The sequence below is a fragment of the Lemur catta genome, chromosome 6 (genome assembly GCF_020740605.2).
Source record: "Lemur catta isolate mLemCat1 chromosome 6, mLemCat1.pri, whole genome shotgun sequence".
NCBI lineage: Eukaryota > Metazoa > Chordata > Mammalia > Primates > Lemuridae > Lemur > Lemur catta.
In genome coordinates, this window is record NC_059133.1 from 79,761,686 (window position 1) to 79,786,998 (window position 25,313).

A 25,313-nucleotide genomic window follows, 5' to 3' on the forward strand; every position below is an offset into this window, starting at 1 on the left:
TTCTTTTAGCATAGAATCATGACTCAAAGAATGGAGCTCTATTAACGTAACAGTGTATGAATTCAATGTTTCCAGTAATCTTACCTCACAAAAACTAATGGCTAACTAAAAATGAAGAAAAGTTTTATTAGGCACTGAGAGGCTAAATAAATAAGTACTCACATTAACCAAAGCTGATAAACCCTATTTCCAGTTCCTGTGATCTCACTGTGCAGCCAGAACTGTTGGCTATTTCCAGTCTAAAACCAACAAGCTGGATCATTTCCTTACAGAAAAATTTCTACAAAAAGGAAGAGAATGCAAAACAATACACAATCTCATATGCAAGATACAATTCACACTAATTTACAAATTTTTATTTACACTGTTTTATATACATTCCAGGCAGACCTAGTTGATGAGTTTTGTGCTCATACTGATCTCAGATGATCATGTGAACAATATGATTTACTACCACATCTCTTTGATTTTCCAGAAAATGGTGGCAGCACAGGGTTAGGAGGGAAAAAATCATCACTGGTCAGGTAAGATCATACAAGTATGAAAGGAAAAAAAGGGAAAGAAATTGTGGAATTTTGCTTGTTAAAGCATCCAGGCCACTATGGTCTACGGACTAACATTGAATATACATGAATGCCACTTCTAACAGCCATTTTCATATTTACAAAATGAGTTTACTATCAGTTGAGTTATTAGGTAAGGCATTCAAGTTCCTTAGCTTAACATAAAAGGCAACAGATATCTCAGCAAGCCACAGGACAAATTTTAGAGGGCTGATTTTACAGTGCTGCTGAGACTTACCTTTCTTTAGAATCCCATAGTTGATCATTATAAAGGGAAGCAATTTTGAATCCTATTGCTAACCTGCATGAAGATCTCAAAAACCTATACAGGAAGTAGGAGCATCACAACACTCAAAATCTGGCAAAGAGTGGGGGCAATAGAGTAAAATATCTTACTTTGTTCCCAAGATCCACTGCATACTTCTGAGGCTAAAGTGAGTGACTTTACTCCTGGTTACATTCACTTCTATATAACTCTCTCTAAAACACAATAGTGTCAAAGCTGGCAGCTATGCACAGTCTATCAAAAATGGTTCAGTGAATCTCCATTCAAAATAGTTTGAAGAATATGGAGTAAGGTAGAAGAATTATATTCTCTCCTCCCATAGTTCCACAGATATATACTGTTGCACTTTAGAAGGCAGAAAGCCAAAAAAAAAAAAAAAAAAAATTCATGAGTATTGTTTATTCTTCATCGTTCTATGAAAATGTTCAACCATAGATGAAAATTCCACCAAAAATAAGTTTTCCAGTTCACTCTAGCATTATAAAAAGCTACTAATTAATTGGTTCCATTCATTTAATCAACTAGGCAAACTCTATTGATCTTACAGTAATATGGTTTATAAACACAAAAGTGAACATTTATAACACTGGGGAGGTAGAAACTAAATCTTGGTCTAACACTGTTATAGATACAAACACATTTTAAGATTCTACTTATGTAACTAGAATTTACCATTTGAAATGGCCTTTAAGTGTTTCTACTTACTTTAATAGCTTTAAATATCTTGAGATAATCCAAGTATTTTAAAGCACTTGTCTTGAGAATAAAAGTCATTTGGAATAATACATCAGACTCCCCAGAAGATTTCTCAGAGAATAAATCTGTAGCTGCACATTTTGAATATGCAGATCCAGTAAGCCAACTTTGTACATGGGCACTTATGTGACCAAAGTGCAAAGCTTATCAGACTAATTTTCTAAGTTAACCATGACTGCTCAACTACACACAGCAGACTTCAAAACTTGAAGCCTACTAGTCTGTCCCAAAGATCAAAGATCTAACTTCTTTCCATATAATAACTGCCTCTCTCTCACCCCCAAACAAAATTAAAAATACACTTAAAAATAGGAAAAAATCAAAACAAACAGAAGCCCTCCTACCATGGCTATTTCTGTTTAATTCACATTTGTCACATTTTAAGTGTACAAGATCAATGTCCTAAATGTTCCTTATTTAATTCTTCTAATTGCCTCAACATATTACTCTGAACTTAAATGTATCAAGTAATCATTTGCTATCACTCTAAAGACATGGAACCAACCTAAAACATAAAATTAAACTATAAGGAATGAGTCTGGACAGGTAAAAAAAGAATTAATCTAAATGATATTTTCGTATTTCCAAGTATGATAAACTTTGTATATTTTTTCAAAAATTAACAATACTAGTGACTATTTAATAATCAAAAACATAGACTATCTCAGTAAGTAAAACAATTTTTGGTTAGAAACAATTTGATATAGTAAAATTTTTAAAACTAAAACTAGTAACTATAATGACCATATTTAGCATTTCGAACATTATTTAATACAGGTTTTGGTAGCATTAATTCATACTTTTTCCAAGATTATATGGTAAATATTTATATTTATACTGCCAGACTATGTAGAGAGACGGGGATTTAATTCTAAGTCATATTCCCCCCAAAAGAAATGCTTTCTAATACTCAGTTCAACAAGATGTACCACCAACAGAGACAATAAATGTATTTCACCCACCTAAACAGGTATTTTTCTATGAACATCCTAAGTTATCTACATCAGTCAATGACTAGCATTTCTAGAGTAAATGATTCATTTTACTTACAGTGCATCAAGATAAAAACGTTACACTGAACTAGAATGTTTACTAAAATTAATCCCATTAAAGTAAAACATTTAAAAATTTCTCTGGAACATTTTCGTTGCTTACACTCAAAAAACAGATGAAAGCAGTCACAGAATCACATTAAATTTATAATAAATAATTCACATATAACAGAGATTAAATTATCAAAGAAAGGCTTAAACTGACATCTTTATACCTTTTGCAGATTTAACAAGTTTCTAACCCACCACATACTGATAGCAATAAGTATATTTCTTGACATCACTCAGTCTGTTTAAAAATAGATCGATTGTTTAGAGGCATAATTTGTAAAGCAAGATAACCAATTAAATAACAGAATTTTAACAAATATTGGCTTTTTGGAGTTTCTTAAGAAAAGATTCACAAGCACTGCTCAGCTACTTGTGAATAATTAAATCTCTTCTTTACTCAGGCACTTTTAACGCAGTAACCTCAGGCTTCATTTTAAAGTACTGGTTAAAACGAACAATTGCATACCTAGTGAGAAAAGAGAATAACAACAAAATTACTCAAAGCTGAAAAACTTAATCCTTCTTTTATTTCCACTCACCCTTCTGGTATTTCTAAAGTTGATTTTTCAAGGGATGTATTTTTAGTTTATTGCACCACCTACTGGACACTTTTCTAGTAATGAGAGCACTTAGCTTATAGCAGATTTCTTCACAGACCAAGTACTAAATGCATGTGGCTTTTAGAATATAATATTTGACTAAAAATAACTGCAATATTCCCTATGAGTTCTAAATGTTAATCCAAAAAAAAAAGTAGAGACAAATGTAATGCATATAATAAAATTTAACTTACCCAAGGAAATCAAATTCAATAGTGGAGTATTTGGCTTGAATCAAGGCCCATAATCCCCAGAAGAAATGAGAAGCCTTAAAAAAAGGGAAGAAAAATCAGGAATTATGATAATGCTTTTCTTTACAAATGTCAATTTGTTAATTCTATCCTCTTCATCATCTCCATACACAATAGTTCCATGCTGCTCTTGTCATATAAAATATCTAAAACACAGATCAAACTGAAATGTACAGTTACTGGATGGCTCCAGATCACTTTTATCCACACCAAAAGAGCTATGGTAAATTATAAGTACTTAAAAATAGAGCCCGAATTCCTGTGACCTGCTTTGTATAAAGAAGAGTTTAGCATCAGCATTCATGGATGTTGGTTAAGTGTTTTTCATGGTTATAATTTCTAACAGGCTTTCCTATAACACATTATCAAAGGCCTTTGTTTTTTGACAAAAAATATAAGCAAAAAAGCCAATCCCAATCTCAGAAATAAATATATTTAAATGTGAAAAATGTTCTGCGAGTGACAAACATCTGAAAATAATTTTGTTGGCTCAATTCTGCATAACCAACCACAACATAAAGTAATACAACTTTACTTATGTCAGGAAAAAATGACTCTTAGGACTTAAAGGGAAATTACTATGTAATTAGCAACTATAAAATAATTGTATGTGCTTTACAATCTACTTAACGGAGCTTCTGATACCATTAGTAAGTTTTCACTTCCCAAGAAATACTATTATAATTAGAAATACTGTCAATATAAAAATAGTCTTAAAGGTAAGGTTTTTGTTTCAGCTAAATTCATTATAGCAACAGCAACAAAAGGACTCTAAGAAAAAAGTACTCAATAGCTGTGACCTTGGCATTTTTAAAAAGCTAATTTGGTAGGTGAAGTAGCACAGTGTACCACAAAGAATTCTTTTTTTTTTGACACAGAGTATTGCTTTGTTGCCCGGGCTAGAGTGAGTGCCGTGGCATCAGCCTAGCTCACAGCAACCTCAAACTCCTGGGCTTAAGCGATCCTCCTGCCTCAGCCTCCCGAGGAGCTGGGACTACAGGCATGCGCCACCATGCCCGGCTAATTTTTTCTATATATATTTTAGTTGGCCAGATAATTTCTTTCTATTTTTAGTAGAGACGGGGTCTCACTCTTGCTCAGGCTGGTCTCGAACTCCTGACCTCGAGCGATCCACCCGCCTCGGCCTCCCAGAGTGCGAGGATTACAGACGTGAGCCACCGCGCCCGGCCCAAGAAAGAATTCTTAATGTGAATTACAAGGTGCAGAAGTTCAAGTCCAGGCTCTATCACTAATTCCCTTTGCAATCTTTAATAAGTCACAAATTTTTAGTGTCAGATCTATCATTTGTAAGATGGGAATAGTATTAGCCATTCAGTATTCTATATAAGATTTTTTTGTAAGATTAATGGAAATAATATATGTAAAAAAATTTTTCAATCTAAAGATCTCTACTTTAAAAGTATGTTGCTATGAAGATCTCTACTTAAAAGTGTTACTGCATTTTGTTTTTGTCTTCCCAAAAAATATCACTAACAGAGCTACTCGGGAGGATCACTTGAGCCAAAGGAGTTCAAGGTCAGCCTGGGCAACATAGCAAGATTCTGTCTATTTAAAAGAAAAACAAAAATCACTAACAGAATATATAACTTCCTATGACTCAGAGGTGTAGAAAGAATAAACAATGTGTTAAAGAGTGGACAGGCAAAGTCACATGCATGAAGCATAATGGTTTAAAAAAAAAAACTGGGCTCTACAGTATGGATTTAAGCAACTTAACATGTGTCTTTGTTTCCTCATCTGTAAAATATATTAATAGGTCCACATTTGTAAAATATATTAATAGGTAATAATAGTATCTACACATCGCATATACCAAGCATTCAATAGAATATTAGCCATTGTTATTATATGAAATTGGAATAAAAATGATAAAGATTTTCAAAAATGGTCTTCTTTCTATCTAAGAAAGCAGCTCAGTATTGAGAAATAAATTATGAGATTAGACGACTTCCTTCTTCTGAAAGTCTAAATCAGAAATTCTTAAAGTAGTCCATGAACCCAGAAGTGGTTTCTAAAGCCCAAAACTATTTTCATAATAATACAAATAAGTCACTTTCACTTTTTACGTTAACATATACATTGATGGTTCAAAAGCAATGGTGGGTGAAGCTACTGGTACCTCATTGTAAGCCAAGGCAGTGGCAGCAACTGTACTAGTATAATGGTCTTATTCTTCACCATCACACACTCAAGAGTAAAAAGCTAGTCTTACTGAAGAATGTCCTTTATGAAGCTATTAAAACTATTAATTTTATCAAATTTCTACCCTAGAGTACGTGTTGTTCTAATATTCTGTGGGAAAAAAATACAAAGTACACATAAAGCATGTCTAATGTGTACAATGGTTGTCTCAAGAAAAGCATTTAGATAATTGAGTTGTGAGTTGAATTTGCACATTTTTAATGGAACACCATTTTTACTTAAAAAAAATGACTGATACACAAACTAGAGTTATCAGACTTGGGTATTTGGCAGACATTTTCTTAAATATAAAAAAGATAACTTGTCATTTCAATGAAAATACTGACAATATTTGTTGCCAATGATAAAATTCAAGTTTTCACCCTAAAATTAGAACTTGAGAAAAGTTGTATTTGATTCCATGAGCTTAACAGCTTCTCAGTACAGTACTATAAGCTTTTCTGATGACACTGGTGGTGATATAAAATCTTTTGGTATCATATAGAGATGTGTCAACGTTTGGGATATCTACACTACTCAATAAATCAATATTTTCCAAAAACTAATAATGTTAAAATTATAAAATCATATACAGGCAATCATTCAAAGTACAAGATAAGCCAATAGATTTTGATGGAATAGAGTAAAAAGTTAATTGGTATGTTTAGATTATACATTGCAACTAACCTTTAAGAAACTACCACTTGTTGAGTTTTGGTATAGTATCAAAAAAGAATATCCACAATTATCTGAAAAGGCAAAATACTTCTCTTTTCCAACATATGTGTGTGAAACTAATTTTTTCATATATTTCAACCAAAACAATATATTGCAACAGATGGAATGCAGAAGCAGATAGGAGAATCCAGCTATCTTCTATTAAGCCAGACACTAAAGAAACTAGTAAAAGTGAAAATAATCCATTCTCCTCAATAAATTGTTTTTTTCTTTGTTTATTTTGGAAAACAGTTATTCTTTTCATTTTAAAACATGGTATTGGCTGGGCGTGGTGGCTCATGCCTATAATCCTAGCACTCTGAGAGGCCGAGGCAGGCAGATTGTTTGAGCTCAGGAGTTCGAGACCAGCCTGAGCAAGAACGAGACCCTGTCTCTACTAAAAACAGAAAGAAATTATATGGACAGCTAAAAATATACATAGAAAAAATTAGCCGGGCATGGTGGCGCATGCCTGTAGTCCCAGCTCCTCGGGAGGCTGAGGCAGGAGGATCGCCTGAGCCCAGGAGTTTGAGGTTGCTGTGAGCTAGGCTGACGCCACAGCACTCTAGCCTGGGCAACAGAGCAAGACTCTGTCTCAAAAAACAAAAAACAAAAAAAACATGGTATTTATGTCAACATTTAATGAGATTATTTTAAAAATATATATAATAAACATTTTGAATTTTGTTTTAATTTCTAATATGGTAAATATTGATAACTAACTCACATAAACAAAAGCTCATAGAGGTCTCAAAACTTTTTTTAAAAAGCATAAAGGGAAGATCGAAAACTTTGAGAACCACTAGTCTATATCACCTTTACATATTTTAAGTGATACAAAATCATCTGTGGATTATAATCTCTTCTTCCTACCAAGTTTGTTCTGTAGTGGAAAAGACTGAAAAATTAGGGGCCGCTGTGCATTTTAAATACACATCAACCAAGCTCTTCTCACCATTTTCTTTCTTTCTGTTTTTTTTTCTGTGTGTGTGTGTGTGTTGTGTATGAGACAGGGTCTTGCTCTGTTACCCAGGATAGAGTGCTGTGGCATCATCATAGCTCACAGCAACCTCAAACTTCCAGGCTCAAGTGATCCTCCTGCCTCAGCCTCCTGAGTAGCTGGGATTACAGACATGTGCCACCACAGCCAACTAAGTTTTCTATTTTTTATGGAGATGGGGTCTTGCTATGTTGCTCAGGTTGGTCTCAAACTCTTGACTTCAAGCGATCCTCCCACCTTGGCTTCCTGGAGTGCTAGTATTATAGGCGTGAGCCACTGCACCAGGCCTCTTCTTGCCATTTTCAAGCAGAGTTCGTAAATGTATTTCTCAATCAATATTTATTCATATAGTGATATAAATTAACTAAATGATTCTACACTAAAGAAGGATTATAACATAAAACCTCACAAAAATCTCATTTTGGTAGGCAACAATTTTTATAGGGTGAAAAGTGAAACATTTATTTATAACATTAGACTCTAAATAGATGAAGAGGAAAGGCAGGAAACAGCCCATTCATCATTTGCATTCCCAAAAAGGACAAGAAAGTCCTTAATACTATTTCTCTCACATTTGGAACTTAGAGATATAAAAGCCTCTCTGTTAAAGGACATTTTAATTTCTGGGCTACTCACCCCTGTTGCAAAGAAAAATTCAAAGCTTTATATAACTGAAACAAATTAATAAATCCCCAAACTGTTTTCAGAAAAACCCCTGTGTAACTCTTAATATTTTACCAAAAAAGAACTCCAAGTCTTCATACATGTCAAAATACTCCTCAAAGCTTAACAAACCCATTATGTATATTTTGTTTGGTTTTATAATGCCTACTTTTGTTTGCCACCATCTCAACATTAACTAAACAATCAATAACAAGTGAAGTCTTAAAATCTTTACAAGTCTGGATCATGCCCCCTGAGCAATAGACATTTACTAACCATTTATTTAAAAACATGTATACCTTGATATTATTCAGATCTGTTTCTACCCTTATCAAAGCAGCTTTATAATGTATATACATTATGTTCTTAATGACAAGTGAACAAGGAAGGAGGAGTCTACAGAAGAGTTAACAGTAATATTTAAGACACATCCATAAGGAACAAAAAGAATCTGCCAAGGGATGCAGGGAAAAGGACATTTCAGGTAGAAGGAGTAACCTACACGAAAGTACATAAAACAAGCATAAAACATCATAGAATATCAAGAAAAACAAGATGCCTCTGTTAGACCAGAAGTATGAGGTGGAAACAGTGGGGAAATAAGACAATTCGTAGATGCCATCATTTAGATTTCATTCTGTAGGTCATGGGGAGCCACAGGAAAGTGACATAATCAGATTCACAAATAAGACTCTAACTACTAGACAGGATCACTTTTTTAATGTATAGGATGAATTAAAGACAGAAAAAAATTGGAGGCAAAGAGACTACCAAAGGCTAATGCAGGCAAGAGATTAAGGCCTTAATCAAAGGTCACAGAATTAAGGAGAAGGAGCTGAAATTGAGTATATTTTAGAAACCAAGGAGAACAGAACTTGGAAACCAAAAATGTGAGGATGAGGGAGAGGGGCACACAAGAAAAAAAAATCTTCCCATTTTAGAATATAACAACTGAATGGAAGGTATTTTAATTAAATCAAGATAGTGAAATAAAGAGTAAATAATGAGGTAGAATACAGGGTGCACAAAATAAAACTCAGGTTTCAATATATTATGGTCAGATACTAATGGGACCCCCAACAGAGACAGTCTAGAGCTCAATAGTGGGAAGAAACTCAAATTATGGTCATTAATAGAAAGCAATAAAATCCTTGGGACTAGATCATTCAATGAAAGTAATATGGAGTAAAAGAAGGTTGTAGCCCAAATCAGAACACTAATGAATACCAACATGTTAGAGGGCTGGACGAAGAGAAGGAAAAAAAGAACCAGATGGAGAGACTGAGGAGGAAAGCACTAAAAGAGAAAAACCAAGGAAGAATTTGTTATGTAGCTGTGAAATGATTCAAAACACTTAGTTTGAGGCCAGGTGCAGTGGCTCATGCCTGTAATCCTAGCACTCTGGGAAGCAGAGCCAGGAGGATCGTTTGAGCTCAGAAGGTGAAGACCAGCCTGAGCAAAGAGCAAGACCTGTCTCTACAAAAAATAGAAAAAAATTAGCTGGTGCAGTGGTGTGAGCCTGTAGTACCAGCAACTCAAGAGGCTGACGCAGGAGGATCACTTGAGCCCATGAGTTTGAGGTTGCAGTAAGCCATGATGATGCCACTGCACTCTACACAGGGCAACAGAGAGAGACTCTGTTTCCAAAAAATAAAACAAAAAAACATTAAAAAACCCAAAACACTTAGTTTTGGTACATGAATGATATGTTTTGGTATAATAAGAACTTGGAAGTGTATTCCCCCCTCCCTTTGAGAATGTGACATATCAGACCCCAGAGCTTGGGGTGAACTCCCCCTCCTCTCAGAAATGTTAAGTCACACCTTTTCAGAACCCATATACAAGTTACTGACCTCAACTAGTGGACTTCAAAGTACACATAAACTTAAGAGTTTGACACATCGAGAGCTTAGGCCATGACAGGATGCATTCTGTCATCCATTTCTTCAAACAGAAGAGTTCAGGCCTTGACAGGCCTTGAATCTCCCCTGTGTTGGTCAAGCCAGTTTCTCCCAAGAAACTGCTCATAAAAAGGCATGCCTCAATCGTTAATTAGACTTTATGATCCACAGAGGCTGTTTCCCTCCTAACTGAATTAGACTTTAATAATTCTGGAACTTACTTGCTATGTGGTTAATGTACCTCATCTATCCCTGTGAGATTTGTTTAAATTATTCTTCCCCTCTTTAAGCATTGTGAACCTAAGGGAAAAAAATTATCTCTGTATGGCAATAGTCTGTGTGAATTGTGAAGCCACACTTTGACCATCTCCTTATTTTCACCATACAACAGAATTGTATCACAAAAGTCAATGAAAGAAAATTTAAAAACCAGTGGTAAATACTATCAAATGCCCTGGACAGATCAAGTAAGATAAGAAATGAAAAGTTTAAATTGGACTTAGCAATTACATCATTATTAGTAAGCTTTACTTGATTTTTTTTTTAATAGCAGCGAGGGAAAAGGCAGACTGCAGTGATCTGAAGAGTGCATGAAAGATGATAAAGACTGAGGGTTTGCTGATATTTCACCCAGCATTCCCAATTATTTATTCATTCAAACATTCAAGATGTGGCAGGCACATACTTAATATTATCAGTGGGATGAAATTAGGAGTTGGTAAGAGCAGAAGGTAAACTGGCTAGCTAAAAAGAAGCTATAAAAAGTCTTGAAAAAGGAAGACAGATCCGACAAATGGAAAGTTGGTAATCTCAGTGAGGGGGACAGGCGAATCCATGTGTGGGTAAGTCTGCTAACTTCTGATACATTCTTTCTATTCTGAAGATAGCAATGGAGGTCCGGAGGCAAGAAAGTTATACATCTTAGAAGAGAAAAGGCAAGAAAAGCACACTACAAAGGATCAGCAGAATTTTGATAAAATAAAAAGAATTCAGACAAAAATTGGCTTAATAAACAAAGGGTTTTTAATGGTTTCTTAACGAGGAAGAACTGAAAATTGGTATCAACCTCTGCATAATAAACTTACTATATACCCTTATGCAAAAACTAATGTAAATTCAGAGGACATGCTAAATTATTTAGGAATATTATCAAAAAGGTCTTAAAGTTTTATGTCTCTATCAACTGTCCTTTATCCTTTTTCCATCAGACCTTCTACTGAATTTATGACATTTTATTAATATGAATATATTTATTGCACATTTCATGGAGATATTCTTTTTTTTTTAAAATCAGGTTAAGTAAGTTTCCTTCCAATTCCAATTTGCTAAGAAATTTTCCATAGAAATGGGTGTTAAATTTTATCACAAAAAAGTTATTTTGTACATTTTATTTGCCATTCTAAATTATAAGCACTTTGAAAGAATGCATTGTTTTATTCCTGTTTTAAGCTCCCGATCTACCTGACCTAGAGTAGCAATAAGTATTTAATATCTGATTAGTGAATATTTATAAACAACTTGGTGATCAAACCAGAAGTAACTATTTTTTCATACCACGTACAGATACAAACACAGTATCCAAAAAAAACTTAAACATCAAAAGTTCACACGGGAAGCCAAGTCAGCTCTCTAAAAACAATGGACTGTTAACTAAGAATTTGGGAGGTATATGGACTTTATGTGGAAATTAATAAATTCAATGCCTTAAGAACATGAGAAATTAAATGGGTACATGAAAAAATACAAATTACAGCAATAATAATATTCCTCTTATTAATACAAAAACTGGCTAAATGATTCTGAAGTTCATTAAATGACCTAATGAGAAAGAAAACCCTTCATTTTCTCTACTTTAAGACCATGCTTAGAAAGAATAAATAGAAACAGCAGGCATCCTAGGGCCAGCTGGATAGCATGGCATTAATTGAACCAACAGTTCTACCAAAAATAGATATGAAAACAGCAGGTAAAGTCACATTTCAGCACACTCTATTACCTGAGATGTATTCTGAGTGACTCTGGGGATATGTTGCTCTCAAGACTATGAAAACAGTACACTTGTGAGCCACCATTAGGCTCTACCAGTAAAGACAACATAGCAAACATTCCCCATGTCAATTGTATAAAAATTATATTAAAACTAAAAAATAGCAGCTAAAATAACTTTGATCTATTATTCAATTTAATTGTCTAATACCTTAATCGAAAGCTCATTCCAATGCATCACATTATTCTCAAAAGATAATTTAAATGAGATACTTTCTAAAAAATAAATGTACGTAAAGAGAAGTCGGTCTTAAAAATGAAAATAATAATAAAGCATTAAAGCACCAAAGAAGCTAGAAATAAATGCTCATGACAAGACAATAAAGAAGACAAAATACTGAATAAGCCATAAAACACAATTCTACTGGTCCTTCCAACTTATTTTTATTATTATAACATTAAGATGTAATGATTACAGGTACGTGGAAAACCTCATTTCCCATAAATCGGTCTTTGATTATGTTTTTTGTAACGTAAAGAACAAGGATATAGGAAACTGCTTCACACATTAATTCTAACCTTAACTACAATCCAGTGATTAAATAAGACATTACTGAATATCTACCAGAGGGCCAGATACTGTTCTAAGGGCTGGAGATATAACAGTAGATGAAACAAAATTTTTGTCCTCAAAAGCAGTGTAATAGAGTAATGTAAACTATAAATAATCATGATTTTTCATTAGTTTGAAGAAAAATTCACAAAACTTTGAATGGGAAATTGTTTATAAGATGATGACAATTTAGAAACTTTTTAAACTATCCTAAGAATCTTTTACATTTTTACATTTAAACTTACCAGTGCAAACTGATTGACTTGAATGAAGAGTATTTCTACCTCCTTTTCAGTAACTTCGGTCCCAAAGCCCTTATACTCTTTGTAGGCTTCGAGGTAAGAACGCAGCCACTGACTTTGTAGTTCTCTATCTGGATAGAGACTATAGTCCACTTCGCTCACACCTTTAGGGGGAAAAAATACACTGCAGATTTTAAAAACATATACTCTTCTGCATACCTTAATAATCTTTACGAACAATAGTTTTTTTTTTCATAAAAAATTAATCATTCTGTATTTCAGCTTAAATTCTAAGGCACATTACTGTTGATCACCATAATCAATTCTCATTCCTTCAATTTTTCCTCAAAAAAACACCTACATCAAAAGCTCCAAATCTGCATTTTAATAAGCACCTCAGGAAATTTTTAAACACACTCACATTTAGAGCATTACCTGCAACTGTGCCTCTAAAACTTTTTTTTGACTATGACTCATAGCAAGAAAAACACATTTTTATTAAGATCTTATACATATATAATTAATTTTCACAAAACAGTATTTACCCCAACTATATCTTCCAACTCTGATATTTTCTATTTCTATTCTTTTCTATTCCTTGCTTTAAAAAAAAAAAAAAAGGTCATTACCCCACAAATTTGATTTCATGATCTACAGTTTGAAAAACCTAGAAGACAAAGTTCATACTATTCTGCCTAGCACTGAAGGTTCTTCATAAGTTGGTCTAAATCTACCCCACTAGTCTTACAACCTTCTATTCTCCCTCATGTATTTTATATCCTGTGAAAATAAGTAACTCATCTTGAACTTTTTTTCCCCTTTCCTGCGGTACTCTCCCTTCTCTTTGCACATCCAAATCCTACCTAACTTTGAAGTTTTGGCTCACTTGAGCTTTCTTTTATATTCACAGCAGTGACCATCTACATTACTAACGTATCTCATTACATGCACAGCTGGTTTTCCCTCCTGTAGATGAGATATGTAAAAATACATACAGCACATGTGTGGGGCTATGGCATGTATTTATAATAATAAGCTTCATGGAGAATAATAATAGGAAACATAAATTAAAACGTTTTCTCAACTTATTTCCCAGTCTGGTAATCTGAAGTATGTAAAAATACCCCAACACATAAACTCATGCAAACACAAATTCAACAATGAAAAATTCCTATTAGATCTAAACCATCCAGGAAAATTTTCTAATCTTTAGTTTTAGAACATTTCGAGTTTCCACATACACTCATAAAATGGATTTTAAATTAACTCCACTTACATTAAAAAAAAAAACTAGTGATTTTAGATTGATTATAGACTAACTGGGGTAAAAATGACCAAGTTTTCAATATTAACAGCCAATGACACAAAAATTCTTGAGCTTTTTAGTGAACCAAAATTCCAAAATCCTGAGTTTACACTGGAAACAGCAAAGGCTTTTAAATCACAAAATATTAGGTTCAAATCTTAGTTCTCTGTATTTTACTGGACCTTTGGTGAATTACTTTCCTCATCTATAAACTGGGAATATTACCTGTGTGTTGTGGAAGAAAAGGAGATGAGATTTATGAAGCACCTTGCACTATGTCAGATCTCAACAGAAGCCCCAATCATTCTTTTTCTCCTATGCATTATTTGCTGAGGGCAATTAAGGAAGAAATTTTGGTGATCTCCTCTTTCTTCCAGTAATTAACAAAAACAAAGAAAAAAGGTCAGCAAGAAGTAGAAAAATGTTGCTCCAGCTGATCTTCTTTAAAGAAAGAAAAAAAAAAACTCTGAAAATATCATTTCAAAGTCAAATAAGTTACTCTATTAGCTAAGCCTTGGATTTTTACCTGCAAATTCATTGAAATGATTTCCAATATCATATGCCAGGTAGTTGTATCCAGAATATTCATAATCAATGAACTGTACATCACCTATGTGAGACACAAAAACAAAGACATTAAGAAATCACACACAAGATCAGAAAATCCCTATGCTATTTGTAATTAAATAGCTTCCAATATTTTGTCTCATTGTACGTGCTTGGTTACATGCACTTTTGAGACAATGCAGGGTAAGGCTGTGAATTTTATGGCAATGAGCTTTACAAAATTCAAATTATTTCTCTTGATCAACAGCTTCTTTGTGAACATTAATGTCTACTTTATTAAAGAAAAATGAAGGTATAGTCATTCTCTAAGTACAAACAAAAGCAAAATATGTCTCTCACCACAAGGGGGCATCAGTTACTTAAAAATTTAAGCGTAATTAGAGATGAAAACTCTATTGTTTGAAATTGTTAATAATCTATGTAATTTTAACAAAAACCTAATCTATAATGCTCTAACAGTAAACTGACAAGCTTATCTACATGTAGAAATCAAATAAAAACTTTCAGAGACCTGAATTCTATAAACCTTGCAGTAATACTATAATACTACTTGCTGATCAACTTAATAACACCACTAATTTAAGAAGTTAGTTGCTATCATATTTTTACATTTTCCTCGAATGCTCCATAACTAAAATTTCCATATCTGAGTAGCATTAAGGTAGTGGTTTTATCTTTTAAAAACAGCAAAGGTATGATTTCTTTGGCTCAACAAAGATACAGGTCTTAGGTACACAAGAGAAAAAGTAAGAAAAACTAGAGAAAAAAGAGAGACAGATGTTTAAAAAAAAAATCAATGTGGGTCACTGTCTACACCAGGGATCACAAACTCAAAGGCTTACAGGGGCATAGAGTTAAAACAGATACGTAAACTGAGATGGCTGTAAAAATACTTAACTGCTTATATTGAAAAAAATGTGTAACACCTGTATAGTTAACACTGACTTTTAAATATCAAGCTGAAGTAACAAAACAAACTCCTGGTCAATGGACATTGGCATTTTGCCAAACAGCTTTTGAACTATAACGTCTTGATATAGATTTGTAAGTTTACTTTGGGGAAGTATGTCAATAGTATTCAAACACAGAGAAAAATAAAATTATATGACAAAAAATGTCATGGCAAATGTGTTTCACATAAAAGCAAAAACTTTTCAAGAAAAGTTGTATTTCAAAAATATAATTGTATTTAATATATAATTCTAAACTTGTATAAATAACAGTCAAGTTTAGAGTAAAATAAATGAGAATGATCAAAGTATCATACCCCAGTTTTCAAAATGTAATGCATATTATGATAATAAATGTAAGTTTTAAATGTTGGTGACAATAAATCACAGCAATTCAACTACCACAATTATTATATTCTTGAATTCACAGGACACTATTCCACAAACAGTCTTACAGTTAGCCAAATCACTTTATTAAACTGCAGAATAGGAAGTAGAAACATGTTTTAAAATTCTTTTTCTAAGAATCATTGGGAGTGAGAGAGCGAAGACCATCATCATGACAAAATACTTGCAGCCATGAAAATAAAACATGAAGAAATCTCATTTTCAAAATTAACGACTAGCAGACTTGCAAATGTCATATGAAAAGTACATATTAAATAGTAAACACTCTGGCTCTAAATGATTAAAATATGCCCAAAGAGAAAAAATATATATATAATGCATAGGAAAAAAAGATGAATGGAAATAAAGCAAAACAAAATGTTTCTACTGGTTTTATTACAGATGATAGACAAGTGACTTTTTTCCTTTTATTTTTCTGTTGTTTTAAAAATTCTTTACAATAACTATTACTTTTTGGAGGAAAAATGTTATTCTAAAAGAAAGTAAGATGAATTCTCTATACAAAGCTGTCCATAAGAGACAAAGCATGATTTAAGAGATACCTATCCACCAGCCTTCAGAAAATCAGGATACAAGAATATTTACCAAGTTGCACAACTAAGCCAACCTAAACGTTTTAATATAATTTTTTAATTGCAGCTGTTGATTACATTAGCTCTTTAAACACAAATTCTTGTAGAGCTCATATTAACTGTTACATGCCAATAAAAATACACAGCCTAGTCCTGAAGCTTACTTTTGCCACATAAATAAAAGCTTCAATTTCAATTTTCAGAACTATATTTAGAATTTGGCAAATATAGTTAAAACTGCAGGTAAACATGCCTGCTTGTAAAGTAAATACAATTTAATTAAAGCATAGCTCATTTTAACAAAAGTTAAAATCTGTTTCAGTATGAAAATTTTAGCAATGACTTTTTGTAGTAGCATTAATTCATTAAAACTAGCCTTTATTTTTAAATGCTATGTTGAGTTATAAATAATGAAATTTAAAAAATAAGAAAATGAAGCTAACAAGATACAGATGAGGCTGTTACCAGGCTCCGTGCATGTGAACAAGTGATGCGATAAACCTCCAGTCAGTGCGTTTAAGAAGCACGGGGTGCGCCGCCACATGGCAGCAACAATGGCATACCTAATCTGTAGCAGATGAAGAAAATTTGGCAAACTCACATTGTACAAGACACAAAGCTTAAAAGGAAAAAAATTTAAAAAAAAAATCTGCATTAACTATTCTTTTTCAAACTATTGCAAACAAAGTGGAACTCAACCTTAAATTTAATCTTCTGCAACAGAGTAAAATTAAAGAAGCCTACTTCCCTTATTCAGGGTGCCAGAAAAATCAAATTACTGGAAAATGCCTTCCTATCAACAGAAAATATACTATCTTTTTTTCTTCTATAAATTTAACTTCTGATCTCTAAAATTTCCAATTTTTTAGAGGAATGCCAACATCACTATTAATAATTAACTAGCTCATATGGCATGACCATCTTGTTAATTCTTTAAGACATAAATTTTTAACTGCAGTTTCAAGAACGGAAAGACAATGAGAATACTCCCTAAAATTTTATGTGTATATGCATTTTCTAAGGAGGGAATTCTCAATTTTCCAAATTCTCAAGGGATCCTTGACTTCTAAAAAGTAAAGAACCACTACCTTAAGGAGTAGGACTGTTATTTGTCTGTATATAATTAGCAGAGTGACAAACACATATTGGATAAAGTATATGATTAATGGATAAGATTACAATGCAAATTTCCAAAAGCTAAATTTTCTTTTTTATTACTATATTTCTTACATATCTTCACCACAGTAATAAAATCTACACACTACTGGGTTTAACTGTTCAAATCTCAGTATACTGAAAATAGTCTAACAATTTTAAAAGTATTTTCAGGCCGGGCACAGTGGCTCTCGCCTGTAATCCTAGCACTCTGGGAGGCCGAGGCGGGTGGATCACTCAAGGTCAGGAGTTCGAGACCAGCCTGAGCAAGAGCGAGACCCCGTCTCTACTAAAAATAGAAAGAAATTATCTAGCCAACTAAAAATATATAGAGAAAAAAATTAGCCGGGCATGATGGCACATGCCTGTAGTCCCAGCTACTCGGGAGGCTGAGGCAGTAGGATCGCTTAAGCCCAGGAGTTTGAGGTTGCTGTGAGCTAGGCTGATGCCATGGCACTCACTCTAGCTCGGGCAACAGAGTGAGACTCTGTCTCAAAAAAAAAAACAACAAAAAACCAAAGTACTTTGAATGCAAAAAATAATAATTTATTAACTAAGGCTACACAGTTATCACATGCTACAACTGTCTAGACAATTTCTTTATTTTGTTATTAGGAGAAAGGGATAAAAAGCAAAATAGTCAACATGAGAACCTGAAAATCTTTCCAGCTCACTCCCCTTTTTCTGCATTATTATGCAAGTGGAAAGAGAACAATGAGAAAAGTAACCATAATCATACTAATGTTGGCAAAATGTTTTCTCTCATATACAGAAAAAGCCAGAGAGTATTCTGGTCTGGGAAACTTTCCCTTCATTCCTCACTCTGGTGTCCAGTAGTTATCTGTGAACACCTTCTCTATAGCACTCATCATACTAAATTTAAGTAACTGTTTAGGGATCTGACTCTTCCAATGTTACATGGCCTTCTGGAGGGGCAGTAGGGTCCCTTTCATTTTTCATTATGCAATCCACAGAGCAATACCTAGCACACAAAAAGTATTCAAATGCTACTGGAATAAATGGAGGTTTTGCAGAGAATGCTGAGACAAATAACAACACGTTTGCGGGGGGGGGTACAAAATAAGTATGAAATACCAAAGAAAAAAGAAGTGTGGCATTTCTGACATTCTTATGATTGAACACACAGTGGGCCTGAATGCATGAGTTAAAATTTAACAAACAAAAAACCTAGTAACTATTTTAGGTCATTCTTCCTTAATAGTTCAGGTTTTTATGGTCCATTTAAGTTTTTTATTACCTGACTTAGGGATATTTTATTTTCTGCTAATTGGTTGTTCAAAATACAAATTAAAACAGAGTTAAAGATTATCCTTCATAAAAAAAAATAATAATAACCTCACTCTGGAAAATACAGGTTGCCAAATACAAAATAAATTTGTATTTATTTAAATTTTAAAATAAAACCAATCTAAAAATACTCTTCTAAGTCATTAAAACATAACTAAAACAACCACAACTATAACAATGCCTTCTAATAATTTTAACACAGTTGACAAGATTTGGAGTCAATCAAGTGACTAAGAATTCACATACCCATTTTCTATTCACAGTGTGTAAAACTCTAAAATAAAAACCTGGTTTACTCCTTATTCCCAGAAAAAGCTTTCCTTTTCTTCAATTCATTGTATTTCCTTTAAAAGCTATAAATCAGCTTCTTGTATTTTGTTGACAGAGAAACTAAACAGTGATTGCCATTATTGAAATTTAAAGTTCTATGTTAGGCATTTCTGTGAGATTTTATGAAGAAATGTGGGACAGGGAGAGAAACAAAATAACCACCAAAAGTCATCAGACCAGTAAACATTCTGACAGAGCATCAAGACATGAGACAGCAATCTCAAAAGCTTTAGCAATTACTTGACATGTCAGCAGAAGAATTAGTTGAAATATTAGATTTGAAGTCTGTTAGTCAGTAAGTAGTATTACAATTTGTTCTACTTAGTATAAAGTCTAATAATTGATTAATTTAAAAGATGAATGATAAGTCTTACCGTTTTGGAGCAAGAACCACTGCTTTTGGTTTTATTTCTTATTGTGTATCAAATTCTATTGTCATATCATGTAAGTATTCTTTTCTTACCTTTTTAGGATGTCATTTCCTGAAGATAAGGAATGGGCCGCTGTTTACCAATCACCTAATTCCTGGCACTAACTTTTCAAAAATCTTGACAGCTACCATCAACTTCAGAAAGGAAGCTCACTCTTCTCCCATATTCCTGAGTCCTGTCAACTGACATCATGAGAGCAAGTAGAGGCAATATTTTTTCCTGTGATGCCTACCAGTTCCTGTTACATTCACATGTGAAAATGCCTACAAGTTGCAGGGTGCTCATAGTCTTTGTGTGCATGTATGTATGAACATGTATGTATGTATATACAATCACATACCCACACATACATTTTTTAATTCTAAATTAATCATTCAAGTTATCATAAATTAGAAACTGCAGGTTGCACTTAAAGACAAACCAAATTTTCATCTCGTACCTATGAGCCCTCACTAGTACTTATAGGACATAATTAACCTTTCTGACCTACAGTAACCATTTTTCATTCTCTCCAAAAGAGATACATTGTAAAATGCCTGCCATAAATATAATACAGGGGTTGGCAAACTATGTATGTTCAGGCCAAATCCACTCCACCACCTGTTTTTGGAAATAAAGTTTAATTAGAACACAGCCACACTCATTTATTTATGTATTGTCTATGGCTATGTTCACGCTACAACACAGGGTTGAAGAGTTGCAATGGAGACTACAGTATGGCCCACAAAGCCTAAAAGATGTTCTACCTAGCCCCTTACAGAAAAAGTTTGCCAACCCCTACCTTAGTATAATAGCTACAACTGAGAGCTGCTAATTACTTGGTCTAGTACTACCTATTTTATATATGCATGATCTAAAATCTTGTCAGCAACTATCTGAAGTAGATATTACCTCTAAGTTACAAATAAAGCAAACTAGAGTTCTAGCATATCAACAGTACAAGAATGCTTCAAAATCTGTTACACACACATATTTCTAAGCCTATCTTGTTCTTGTCCAGTTGGTCTTTATGGGGCCCAGAAATCTGCAGTTTTTTTTTCCAAGTACCCTAGGTGTTTCTGATGCAAAGTCAAGAATCAAATGTAAGGCCGGGTGTGGTGGCGTGTGTCTGTAATCCCAGCTTTTCAAGAGGCTGGAGTGGAGGCATCATTTGAGCCCAGGAGTTCAAGACCAGTTTGGGCAACATAGTGAGACCCCATCTCAATTTTTAAAAAAAATCAAATATAATCACTTGTAAAGAGATAAAATGACTTGTCTAACACCACTTACTTCTATAAGTGATTGGGTAGGGATTTGAACCCAAGTGTACTTGGTTCCAAAATCTATTACTTTTTCTGACTACTCTTGGCTATAAATAAGCTTTAAATATATCTGCTTTTAAGAGCTACTCTGAGATTTATAGTTAAAAAATATATAAAATCTAAGTTATTACAGTTTAAAAATATATGCAGAAATTTCAAGATGATCTGGTATAAATTTATGAAGTTTGCTTAGGATTTGCACATCTGAAACATTAAGGGTCTGAAACATACTACTACAGATAGATACTAAGCTTGACGGTATCAAGGCCAGTCCTTTAGCTTTCATAGTATATTTATCTTTGTTTCTCATAAATGGGTACACAATAGTGAAGTCCTGAGATCAAGTCACATGACTGACTTAAATAATAAATCAAACACATGTTTATGAATATAACATGCAACTTAATCATTTATTATATGTGGAAATTGTCTCAATCTCAAAAGACTCAACTTGGCTTTTATATGCTATAACAGAATAACGAGTTAAGAAGGTAAATAACTTTGTAGTCCGTATCTGTAGTTTTAATTAACCTTTTAAAATCACTATCATAAGTAAAATATTAATGCTATGCTACAGTCTCAAATGTATCATTTTTTGCATAGTGATTTACTAAATCTTGCCTATTCTTGCCTATTAAATTTACTAAATTTATAGAATTTACATTTTTAAGTATGAGGCATGGTATCTTCTACTTATAACTTAAGATTCAAATATGTCATAGTTATATTTCCTCAAAACCATTAGCTCCTAATTTGAAACATAATACTAAAGACTAAAGTAAGCTTCCTGCCACACTTTAATGAGTTTTAGATTTTTACCTCAACATTCTAGTAATATTTTTCTTAATACTTATATTTCAACTAATCACATAGGAATTTTTTTTTTTAAATAAATGCCACAGGGTACAAAGCAGCCTTCTTAACAAACATTATAAAACCATTGATAAGGTGGGGGTTAAACCAGAACATTTCCATAACTAACACACATACATAAACCACAAAGACAAGAAGAAACAAATGATACAAAACAGATTTCTAAGGAAAAGGTCAAACTCTAAAAAATATATCAAAATAGTTACATCTGTGGAGCTGTAAAATTTGTTTTTCTGTGTACGAAAGAAAAATTAAACACAGAAGTATGATTCAGGTAACTCTTGGCAAAAAAAACAAATGACAACCTTAAACTCAAAGTCAAACTGAAGCATTTATTTAAACTATGGGAACTTTTCATATGACTGATCTTTATGTAGGAACCTTTCATATGGCTGATTAATAGTTTAGAAATAGGCAACTGTTTAAATAAAAGAGTAAAAATGTATTTTCTAATATCAAAGTAATCTGATTTTTTTGGTCCCTTATTTTTAGTTTTATAAACAAGTTTGTTCTGTGAAATGAATATGCAAAAGAAACTTGTAAAAATAAAAGCATGAAAGTTTAAAATTATATTCCAAAGAAAATAATAGATTCTCTTTGATTAACTTGCAGTTAAAAATAAAGCTGAGTGTCCACTTCAAATGTAAGATGAAGTCCCTCACTTGAAATTCCATCATATAAAATGTGTTATTAGGTCTTGCACTGAACTTAAAAGCTAATACATTGCTATAATGCATAGTTAATGCTCTTGTCTCACAAATGGCATTGAGATTTGGTTACTAGTATATAATGTAGTACATATATACTACGGCAATTGTATATAATAAATGTATAAACATATATTAAAGGACACTGTCAAGTACTTAATGTTTTAGGGTATACCAGAAGTTTAAAAAAAATGATCCCATACAAAAATTCCAGGACAATTCAAAATAAAGATGTTAGCTCAGTATATTTTTGAAAAATAAAATCTCTAATCCACAGTAAAATATCAAATATAAAAAATACTCAAACATGGTTTTGAAAATATGTGCTTAAGCCTACCACCCTTGACAGTGTTCCTTTGGTTGGTTTTCTTCAGCTATAATTCAGTTATAAATGTTAACAACTATTGTATTAGAATAGTTCCAACTTACATTCTGAGAAGGGTCATAAAGAGTAATTTAATATAATTATGACCATATTAATGAGAATTCTTTGGCTTTAGAATATTCACAACAGCATACTTTGGAATCAAAATCTGGTCTTCCAACTATAATGACTATCTTCAAAAGCAGGTTTCCTATAACGCAATAGCTTCATAGCTTCAAACATACTTTTTAAATTAATACTAATCCTTCAACCAAAATTATATTTTTAGATTTCAATTTAATACTGAAAGGCATCTATCATTTAGCAACCAAACCTCAAACCACTTTACCTAATGACATAATACAACCAAGTGTTTCTTAAATATGAAAACAGAATTTGAATACAGAGCAAGATCATTCCATCAAAAAGTATCACTGTCTACCTCAAAAAATATTAAAACTATTAACCAAAGCTTCCTGATTATTACTTTTGTAGATACAAATGTGAGCAACCACAAATAATACTTCCTCCATCTGTGGCTCTCTCCTTAGAGTCAAACTATCTAATCAACATAGTAAACAAGTAATGGGAAACGTGGAGATCATTTATTTCTAATACCATTGTCCTTCCCAACACTGAGAAAATTTCTGTATTTATAAAGTGGTGCAATGTCAATTTGTTGATTTTCCATAACCTCCATTATAAGCAGATATACTTTCAAATCATGAATAACCAAATAGGTTTTACAGTTAAACTTATAAACAAAATCAATTCATCATTTTATATTTAAAGATACAAAAGGAACCACAAACTGTTTCTAAAACAACCATTCTAAAACACATATTTTATACAAATATACAGACTATATATTCCTAACTTATCACAGTTACCATGACTTTAAAGCCTAAAAGAAAATCTTTAAAGGCTTCATGCATGTTTTTAATCCTTGCATTTGAATTAAATTTATCTTTATTGATACAAAGATAAAAGGACCATTAAGAACATAAAAGAAATCAACTTTACTTACTGCTATGGTCAAATACCTACCTTGTTTCTCATTGTAGATTATATTCTTACACAATAGGTCATTATGGCAAAGCACAACAGGTGAGCCCAGGTTAGAAAGAATCTCCTTCATCCAAGTCATCTCTTCCTGAAGAATCTGAGGGCTTGGGATATCACTTAGGAACCTTTTAGTTTTAAAAGAAGAATTAAATCTTGTTTATCTTAATGATTTTTTCAAGTTTGATTAAGGATTAAAACATATTTTGAATAAGTTCTTTCCATTTAATTGTACATACTCCCTAATTAAAACAATAAACCAATTAGTCCAAAAGTTAGGATAAAGAAAACCTGTATAATGAACTTAAACTTAATACAAAGTAATTGAACAATGGTGAAAATGCAGGGCAGAAAACTAAAAAAAACTATCACTATAAAATTTGTGGGGGGAGAAGTAATATACATAGTTAACAGGCAACATTTACTAAGTACTACTCTAAATGTTTTATGTTTATCCGCATTTTATAGATGATAAAACTCAGACAAACTAAGACACAAAGTTTAATAAAAAGAGGTTTAAGTATTAATACATTATTTAGTTACAGAAACTATTAAAAAACTAAAAATATCTATTTCAAGCTTGAAAGAGTGAATGCAGCATATATCATCTAAATTCTCAGAGATGTCAATAGATTATGATCTACAGCTAAATCAGAAATAAAACTATATTATCTAGGTATGTTAGGTAAATCAGAAATAAAGTTATATTATCCAGGTATGTTAAAAACAGAACTGTTTTAGAAATTGCTTCAGGCTAGTGAGACTGAGAAGGGTGGGAGGTAGCATGACAAGCTGGACAGAAATCATGACTTTTTATCCTATACTCTTCTACACTATTTATTATGCTATATTTGTATTAATTTGATAAAAAAATCAACTGAAACAAAAATGGGCTATCACAAATTCCTCAACAGCACCATCAGGCTTAAAAAATTGCTGTTAATTTATTCTTTTCCTCCTTCCCTTAATACTTTAAGTCATGCTCTCCTGATTTTTTTTTTCCCCACAGTTTCTCAATAACCCCTTACTTTTCCATTTTACAATATAATACAGATTCTTTTTACATTACTGAATTTGCCTGTTCAGGTGCTTTCTAA

At 32.7% G+C, this 25,313-nt stretch overlaps 1 protein-coding gene across 1 annotated transcript in view; it reads right to left on the reverse strand.

The window, feature by feature from the left end:
* Positions 1-329: 329 nt before the first annotated feature.
* ETNK1 (ethanolamine kinase 1) overlaps positions 330-25,313 on the reverse strand; it is a 67,424-nt gene continuing 42,440 nt past the window's right edge. The window contains exons 4-8 of the mRNA XM_045554203.1: positions 24,202-24,344; positions 14,715-14,798; positions 12,886-13,046; positions 3,502-3,575; positions 330-3,174 (exon numbers count right to left, since the gene is read on the reverse strand). Coding sequence (XP_045410159.1) covers positions 3,102-3,174; positions 3,502-3,575; positions 12,886-13,046; positions 14,715-14,798; positions 24,202-24,344 — 535 coding nt within the window. The 3' untranslated portion in view covers positions 330-3,101. The remainder of the gene's footprint in view (positions 3,175-3,501; positions 3,576-12,885; positions 13,047-14,714; positions 14,799-24,201; positions 24,345-25,313) is intronic.